The sequence below is a fragment of the Vulpes lagopus genome, chromosome 2, assembly GCF_018345385.1.
Source record: "Vulpes lagopus strain Blue_001 chromosome 2, ASM1834538v1, whole genome shotgun sequence".
In the NCBI taxonomy this organism is placed as follows: Eukaryota; Metazoa; Chordata; class Mammalia; order Carnivora; family Canidae; genus Vulpes; species Vulpes lagopus.
This window is the reverse complement of record NC_054825.1, coordinates 24991693-25001345: the sequence shown is the minus strand read 5'-3', so window position 1 is coordinate 25001345 and position 9653 is coordinate 24991693. Positions and strand designations below refer to the sequence as shown.

Genomic DNA, 9653 nt, shown 5'->3' with positions numbered 1-9653 from the left:
CGGCAACGCCGCCCGAGCGGTGGGCTGACAAGGTGTGGGGGCCTAGAGAGCAGACCCGGAGCAACCGTCAAGCAGCGAGGCACGTGGGCGCCCACCTCGCACCCCCGCGCCCCGCCGCCGAGCCTCCCCCCGCCGCCAGCACGCGGAGCTCAGCGCGCGTGCGCGGGCCAGAGGGGCCGCCCCCGCGCGGGCGCGCGGGGAGGGGGCGCGCGGCCGAGGGCGCGCGGGCGCGCTGCGGCGTCGGCGTCTGCGCGCGCTCCCGGCCGAGGCCGTGTGGGCTGGGGAGCGAGCGAGGCGGCGGCGGCGGCGGCGGCGCCTCGGAGCCCAAGGGACGCGCGGGCCTCGCGCCGCGGGAGCGGACGGCTGCGGAGGCGCCCCGGGGCTCGCGGCCCGAGGTGGGAGAGCTCGGCCTGTCGCCCGCCCGCGTCCGGGGGCGCTGGCCGCGTCCCTCGCGCGGGGTGGCCGCCGCCCCAGGAGACTCGCCGTGACACGGGCCTAGGCGGCGGCGGCGGCGGCGGCGGCGGCGGCGGCCGCGCACGTCCGGACCGCGCGGACCCGTCGGGCCGGGCCAGGTGGGGACCAGCGTCCGGGCAGGTGCCGCCTCCCGAGGGCACGCGGGCGGGCTCGGCGGAGGGGCCGCTCGTGCAGCCCGCGGCCGCCGCCCCCCCTCCCGTCCTCGCCCCGAGGGCCGGAGCCGGAGTGCGCCCCGCCCTCCCCGGGCACGGCCCGGCCGGAGCGGCGGGAGCCGGGAAGCCCGCGCCCGCCGCCGCCGCCGCCGCCGCCGCCGCCGCCGCCCGCCGGGCTCGCGCGGAGAGGAGGGAGGAGAAACTTTGCCTTTATTGTTGCTTTTAGTCCCTTAAGTGCAAGGAACTCTGCTGGGGGGGAAAATGTCCTTCTTCAATTTCCGTAAGATCTTCAAGTTGGGCACCGAGAAGAAGAAGAAGCAGTACGAACACGTGAAGAGGGATTTGAACCCCGAGGAGTTTTGGGAGATTATAGGAGAACTGGGGGACGGAGCCTTTGGGAAAGTGTACAAGGTAAGGAGGGGGAGGAGGAAACGGGAAGTTGGTCTCGTACGGGAAAACGGCCGCGGGTGCCGAGGGGCACGGGAAGGTCTCGCTAGCCTCGTCCCCTTCCTGTCCCCGGCCCCGTCTTTTGACTTGGTAAAGGTGCACCAGAACTTTGTGTGGGCCGGCATCCAAGGAGTAGCCAAGACCGGAGCGTAGAAGGTCGGACAAAATGGGGCCTGCATGCGGTTTCGGCTGATTGCTAAAGGGAGGCAATCAGGGAGGCAATCAGGGAGGCAGGGTTAGAGCGCCTGTAGACTCTGTCAAACTTTAAAGGAAACGAGGGTGTTCTCTAAAGGAGGGGGTCTGGTTTTTGAAATCGGAAACTCCGTACGCTTTTCGGTGGATTTAATGTGTGTCTCCTGGCTGTCTGTGTTCATTTATGTGTGCTTGTGCTGGAGCAGTTCCCTTTTTAGGGCCCGGGGCATGCATTGGGTTTTATCTGTAGCTAATGCCATAACCAGTCTTCTGGGATGAGAGCAAAGTGATTGCTACTTGCAGGCTATTTGTTATTCTTCAGTTGGTTCCTGGACAACATACTATAAAACGGAATGGAATTTCTGATAGAAATTTTCCAGAAGAAAACCTGCATCTGGTACTAGTTTCTAAATATAATTACAGCAGGCCATTGACTCTTAAGTCAGTACTAATGCTTGAGAAATTTAAAAGTATCTATAAAGACATATATATGTCTATAGACATAGATATCTATATGTATTTTTTTTTCCAGTAGAGACAGTTTTGACGTTTCAACGTGAAGGATTAATGTTAACTGTTTATTATTTCATAAGCAGTAGATGAATGATGTCATCGGAATATTTTCATCCTGAAGGGTGAGGTTTTTATGAGACACGGTTCAGAGGGAAGGACCCACAGGGTTGCCTAGAAGTGAAAACATAAATAGCTTATGTTTAAACAGGACTTTGCAGCTCGTAAGGCACTTTCACATAATTTGGCCCCCCCACCAAAGGCCTGGAGGTACGCTGGTCAGTAGTATCTGCTTTTCACAGATAAAGACACTGAGACTCAAATTTGTCAAAGTCACATGAGTCGCAGTCTAGATTTGAACTCGAGTCTTCTGACCCTGTATTTACTATTGTTTTCCACTGTCATGCCCATTGGTAGAAATGATAGGGTTTTCCTCCCAAGTACCATCACACTTCTCTGCCTTTGCCCTGCCTCAAAAGCATCTCATACCTTCCAGTCCTCATTTTTTCACTCAGACTGGAATAGGCGCTCTTCTCTGTGTGCTTTTAAAACACATGGTCACATGGCTACTATAGCTACATTGTTACATATTGTAGTTAATGATAAAACCAGGGCCCAGAATTGTGATATACATTTGGGTTTATCTATTGCCTGAGCACATAGTGCATCTCTCTCTGTATCTGTGTGTATTACCTGTATGTGAATGCTATCGAAGCAATCCTGTGCTGTCAAAGTTGGCAAAATGAAGTTCAGTGTTTGTGTGGAAGGTAGAGTATGGGTTGCATCAAGAGCTTACAGTACCGAGTAAGGTATCCTGAGATCACTCTTAGGAGTCAAGAATTGTCTTTAGTGCTGGCCGTCACAAACCAGCATTGTGGTCATGGACAGAACACTTCACTTCTTTGGATCTTCGTTTTCTTAGCTGGAAAATCCTGCATTTCCCTAAACATTTGCTTCACTCCACACTGTGAGTATGCAGTTCTCTAAGAAAAGCAGAAATAAATACTTAGGGCATCTGGAATCCAGTAGTTAGTAGGTGGTTAGGGCAGGTAGGTGATTATGGGCAGTTTTCAGGGTATAAATGTTTTATCAGATAGAAACAGTATAGTATTAAGACATTGGCTCTGGAGTTGGACTATATCTGCGCTCTCTCAATACTAGCCTGTGACCTTGGACAAGTTAACCGTTCCATGTCTCACTTTTCTCAGTAAGATTGGCGCTTCAGTGTGTGAGAATTAAAGGCATGTGGAAAGGGCTCAATGAGTGGTAGGAATTATTGTTAACTACATTTAGAGCTCAGAAGCGAAATATGGGATGGGACAGGAAAAGGGGCCTACGAAGATGGTAAACCATTTTCTTGTTTTCCCAGGGCACAGGCAGATTGCAGGGACATACTAATAATGCTCTATGATTTCATTCTTTAATGACTCTTTCTGTAAAATGTAACAGATCTTCCTAAAGTGAAACATCAACTGAAAATTTTCTGAAAAGAGACTTACTCCGTGTAGTTGAACACTATAATTATAAACTGTGTCAAAGATAATATTTGTGAGCTTGATGACTGTTTTAGGGTGATAGTTGAAGAGTATGAGTTCTTTGCATTTTACTTTTATCATTTCACTATTCTGTGCTTCCAAGGAATGGGCTCTGAGATTTTTTTTTTTTTAAGAAAATTTAAAATTTAAACTTACCTGGCCTGTTTTGCTTTGTGAATTATAGTTCCTAAAGGTTTTTTTGCTTTCCAAGATCTCTGGAAATTTTAACTATATCAGCTTCCTCTTTGTGGAGCAAAAAGCTATCAAACCTTAATATTGTATGTAGTAGTATGCAGTGGAAAACTTTCTAAAATTGATTCTGTCATCTGCTTGTAAAAGTTAGTAATTGTTTCAAAGATTAAGTGGTATATAGGCAGTCATCTCCTGTATATATTTAGTTTATTTGAAACATTTTTCTTTGATATAGTTGTATTCCTTCCACTCACTTCAGCACTATACAACTGTGTAACAGTAACTTTCTTGCCTTAAAAATCTTCACTTTAAATTTATTTTCTTTTTTAATGTAGTATTATTTGGCATGAATGAAGATATGTAATATCTCTCACAATTTTTTGTGTTTGGATTTTTGTTGCTTTTAATAAAGAAAGGATGACATAAAATCGTGTTGAATAGAAACTGAATTCCTGACTGTGTGCTGGATGAAAGTGATTCTTTTTATGGCCCTGATGAGCATGTGCCTTTTTTAAAAAAATTGTGAAATATGTATGTGAAGTTCATGTTTATCACCTAGAGCTGTAATTTATTTCCATTGTGTCATGGAATTCTGTTTTATGATTATATCACCCATTATTTACCTTTGTACTGTTAATGGGTATATCATTCATTTCCAGTTTTGGGCTCTTATTTTTTTTTTTTTAAGATTTTATTTATTTACTAGAGACATAGCGAATGAGAGAGAGAGAGAGACAGAGATACAGGCAGAGGGAGAAGCAGGCTCCATGCACGGAGCCCGATGCGGGACTTGATCCCGGGTCTCCAGGATCACACCCCAGGCTGAAGGCGGCACTAAACCGCTAAGCCACCGGGGCTGCCCCAGTTTTGGGCTCTTATATACAATTCTGGTGTGTATATGCATAAATTTTGCTAAGACTTGAGTAGAATTGCTGGGTTATAGACTAGTGTAACTTTAGTTACTTCACTAGGGATACCAAACTATATCAGTTTACGTTGCCACCAGGAGTGTATGGGATTTTCCTTGCTCTGAGCATCTCTTTGCAACATTTGATATTGTCAGAATTTTTAATTTTTGACAATCTGATATTGTTATGTTTTTCATTATGGTTTAATTCATCTTTCCCTGACTACTATGTAATTTTTGGGAGTAAGTTTATTGGTAATTTGGATTTCTACTTTTGTGTTCGTTTTTTATTCATGTTCTTATTGGATGTCCTTTTCTTGTTTATTTGTAGTGTATTCTGGATTTTAACCATTTAAAATTATGGTTATTGTAAATATACCCTCATTCTCTGGCTTGTCTTTTCATTTTCTTTATGGTGTCTTTTTGTGAACAGGAAATTCTTTTTTTTTTTTAATATTTTATTTATTTATTCATGAGAAACACGGATTGAGAGAGGCAGACACAGGCAGAGGGAGAAAACAGGCTCCATGCAGGGAGCTCAACGTGGGACTGGATCCTGGGTCTCCAGGGTCACACCCTGGGCTGAAGGTGGCGCTAAACCTCTGAGCCACCCGGGCTGCCCAGGAAATTCTTGATTTTAATATAGTGCAATTTGTCAGTTTCTTCCTTTCAGTTATACTTTTTGTATTGTATGTAAGAAATTCTTTCCTAACCTGGGATCATGAAGATAACCCCCTGTATTATCTTCTAAAACTTTATGATTTTGCCTTTAACAGTTATATATACAGTCCACGTAGAATAGGTTTTTGTAAATGGTTTGAGGTATGGGTCTAATTTCAGTTTTTTCTTCAGCTGAATACTCAGTTATCCCAGAACCCATCATTGGGAGTAAAGTTTTTTCTCACTGCTTTACAGGGTCCTGTTAAATGTATCTGTTTTTGTGATCTCGATTCTCTTCCATTGATCTGTTTCTGTACCATTTTCTCACTGTGTTAATTAGGAAAGCATTAAAATACATCTCTGCCCCAGTGGCCCAGCGGTTTGGCGCCACCTTTGGCCCGGGGCTTGATCCTGGAGACCCAGATCTAGTCCCAGGTTGGGCTCTCTGCATGGAGCCTGCTTCTCCCTCTGCCCCCCACCCCCCACCAGGTCATTATAAATAAATAAATAAATAAATAAATAAATAAATAAATAAATAAATAAATAAATAAAATACATCTCTGCTAGAGTACAGCTTTCCCATATTCTTCATCAACAGTAACTTGTATATCCTTGGCTCTTAGTGCTTGCATGTACTTTGTAGAATTAGCTTAGGTTCCACAAAATCCTACTGTGCTTTTTAAAGAGATTTTATGGAATTTATAAATCAGTTTTGAAAAAATTAGCATTGCTGTGATATTGAGTCTTCCTATTTATGCATATGTTTTACCTCTAGTTTTTTTTTTAGTATTTCTCAATAACGGATTATAATTTTTCTCTGTGGAAGTCTTGGGAGCTCAGACTGCTTCAAAAGTGTTTTTCCTTTTTAATTTTTTAAAAGATTTATTTATTTGAGAGCGAGAGACAGCATGGGTGGGAGGAGGGGCAGAGGGAGAGGAAGAGAATCTAAAGTGGACTCCTCGTTGAACACAGAGCCTTACATGGGGTTTGATCTCACAAAACTGAGATCATGACCTGAGCTGAAATCAAAAGTTGGATACTTAACTGACTGAGTGACCCAGGCACCCCTGCTTCAAGAGTGTCTTTTTTTTTTTTTTTAAACGACTATTTATTTATTTATTTGAGAGAGAGCAAGTGTGCAAGTGCAGGGAGAAGGGGCAAAGGGAGAAGATTCCAGCTGAGCAGAGAGCTGGATGTGAGGCTTGATCCTAAGACCCTGGGATCATGACCTGATGCTTAACCTATGGAGCCACCCAAGCACCCCTTAAGAGTGTCTTAAATGCTTTGTTTTTCCTGTTTGAGTTTCTTCCTTGTTTTGGTTGTGTATAGTCTTCAGTAAGTTCTCTGAGAAAGGATCCATGGAAGGTACATTTTTTATTTATTCTTATTTTTATTGTTTAATTATTTTTATTTTTTTAAAGATTTATTTATTTATTCGAGAGAAAGAGCATGAGTGGGGGGGTGAAGGAGGAGGGGAGGGGCGATCAGACTCCCCATTGAGCAGGGAGCCTGAAGTGGGGCTTGATCCCAGGACCCTGAGATCAGGACCCAAGTGGAAGGCAGCTGCTCAACCGACTGAGCCACCCAGGTGCCCTGGAAGGTACATTTTTTTAAAACCTTGCCTGTCTGAATACATCTTTATTATAATGTCTTACTTGATAGTTTGGTTATAGAATTATAGTTCAAAAATAACTTTTTCTTAGAATTTTAAAGACTTTTTCCATTCATTGTCTTTCATCTTTAAGTGTTGCTATAAGGGTCCCATGCCACTTTGTTTTGTGTTTCTTTGTGATCTTTTTCTTTTCATAGCTTTTAAGATTTTCTTTTTATCCTGGTTCATGGTGATGTACTTTGATATAGGCTTTTTCCCTGCTTTCATCTTGCCTCTTGGTTCTTTCAATCCAAAACCCCATATCCAAAAAACAAACAAACAAACAAACAAACAAACAAACAACCACCCCATAACCTTTGGTTCTGTGACATTTTTGTATATTATTTATTTGGACCAACCCCCTAGGTAATGGTTCTTGGTATGGTTTCAGGATTTCCCACGTTTCTATCAGTGGATATTTATACCGTATTTGTATTCTCAGGAGCATTTGAGACATTCAACCAATCATTTTCTTTAAAAAGCTCTTCTTAAAAATAAGATAAAATAAAAAGCTCATCTTTTGGTTTTTAGGTTACCACCGTGTTGATATTTTTCTCATTTCTGTGTCCTTTTTCTGACTTCTAAGTGTTGGGATTCCACAGGACTTGGGTGTAGGCCCTGTTTTCTTTTACTTTTCCTATGAGAGTCCATCTTCTCCTGTGGTTTCTATTACCATGTAAATGCAACTTATGTCTCTACCCCAAGACTTCTCTTTTCAACTCCAGACCCATGCATCCAAGTATCTATTAGAGACTTTCACCTAGATATCTCACAGTTTGCTTAAACAAGTCAGAATATGAACTAATTAAACTCTTGATGTCAGCTTCATATTTGCTTCTCTTGTGTTCTCTGTTCAGGAATTGACATTTCTGTCTACAAAGGCCAGAGACCTGGAGGTCATTCTTAACACCTTAAGCTTCCTTATCTGCCAAACCCAATGTAATCACCAAGGCCTGTTAATTCTGTTAAATATTTCTTGAATCTGACTTCTTCCTTCACTGTCACAATATTAGTCGAAACTGCCATTATCTCTTACCTAGACCACTGCAAGTTATTGGTGTGTCTTGAGCTTCGTATAAATGTGTTCTGTTGTGTCTGGCTTCTTTTGGTCAATGGTTTCATTTCTTTTGTATAGATACCCAGTTGTCCCAGCACCATTTACTGAAAAGAGCATCCTTTCCTTATTGCTTTATAGTGCCGCCATCATATGTCAAATGTCCATATTACATGGTTTATATTTCTATGACATTTATTATTTCTTTAGGACAAATTCCTAGATCTAGAATTGTTAAGGCAAAATAAATGATCATTTATTAATGCTTACTGTGAAATTGCCCTAGAGAGGTTGTGCCAATTTATTTTTCAATTATTTTAATTATAGAAATAATTAAAGAATGTCTATTTATTTGTAAAAATTAACTTATTAGAAATAAAGTTAGTCTTCTTTGACTATTGCTTGAATTACTGTTCCCTTTTTTATCTCTTTAGTTGTACCTATCCTCAGTTTCATGTATATGTTTCCAGATTATTTTTATATGTATTTTTATATATGTACATGAGTTGTGCCTATTTAGACATTCCAGCAGTGATTATTTCTTTGCCTTTGTTCCTTAATCTGAATTCAGTTTTAGTTCTTATACTTTAAAAAAAGTATTTGCTTTTTCAATGGGCAAAAGTTTATTTCATGTTACATTTCTTTGATTTCTAGAGAGATTACACATCTTAAAAAATAATTGATTCATATTCTGATTAGCGTGTTTTCTTGTTGATTTTTTTTTAAAGATTTTATTTATTTATTCATAGAGATGCAGAGAGAGAGAGAGAGAGACAGAGAGACAGAGACACAGGCAGAGGGAGAAGCAGGCTCCATGCAAAGAGCCTGACGTGGGACTCGATCCAGGGTCTCCAGATCATGGCCTGGGCTGCAGGCGGCGCTAAACCGCTGCGCCACCGGGGCTGCCCTTTCTTGTTGATTTGAAAGTACTTTTTATTATTATTTTTAATGATTTCATTGATTTTTTTGAGAGAGAAGAGGAGAGTGAGCAAGAAAGAGTAAACATTGGTGGGGTGGCAGGGTGGTGGTGGGGGGGGAGGGAAGTTATAAGCAGACCCCTCACTGAGCAGGGAGCCAGCTACCAGGCTCAATCCCAGGACCTTGGAATCATGACCTGAGCTGAAGGTAGACGCTTATCCACTGAGCCACCCAGGCACCCCTGAAAGTACTTTTTATATACTATGGAAATGAACACTTTATCCCAGATGCTGCAGTTAGTTTGTAGTTACCTTAGTTTATGCCGCTTTTTTGCTACAAAGACATATAATAGTCTTTTTTTTTTTTAAGATTTTATTTATTTATTCATGAGAGACACAGAGAGAGGCAGAAACACAGGCAGAGGGAGAAGCAGGCTCCCCTCAGGGAGCCCGATGTAGGACTCGATCCCAGGACCCCAGAATCATGCCCCAAGCCAAAGGCAGACACTCAACCGCTGAGCCACCCAGGTATCCCGTATAATATTTATTCTACAAAATCTGTCAATGTGTTACTTCGTTGGGCTTTTTTCTTCGCTTTTATGCTTAGAGAAACTTTCCCTACCCAGAAATTAAGTAAATATACATTCTTCTAGACTTTTTAAATTTTATTTTATTTATTTTATTTTTTTTAAAGATTTTATTTATTCATGAGACAGAGTGAGAGGCAGAGACACAGGCAGAAGGAGAAGCAGGCTCCATGCAGGGAGCCCAATGGGGGACTCGATCCTGGTACTCCAGGATCATGCCCTGGGCCAAAGGCAGGCACTCAACCGCTGAGCCACCCAGGCTTCCCTGGCAGATATGTCTTAAGTGATTAAATCTAAGGTTGATCACCAATAATAGGACAAACTGTCATTATGTATTTTCTGATGTAATTCGATGGGAAATACATAATCACCTAA

General features: G+C 42.6%; 1 protein-coding gene across 2 annotated transcripts in view; it reads left to right on the top strand.

The window, feature by feature from the left end:
• The first annotated feature begins 258 nt into the window (after positions 1 to 258).
• The window catches only part of SLK (STE20 like kinase), a 62615-nt gene continuing 53220 nt past the window's right edge, over positions 259 to 9653 (top strand). For both annotated transcript variants that reach the window (XM_041742330.1, XM_041742328.1), the window contains exon 1: positions 259 to 1037. In XM_041742330.1, the coding sequence (XP_041598264.1) occupies positions 888 to 1037 (150 nt within the window). In that variant the 5' untranslated portion in view covers positions 259 to 887. The remainder of the gene's footprint in view (positions 1038 to 9653) is intronic.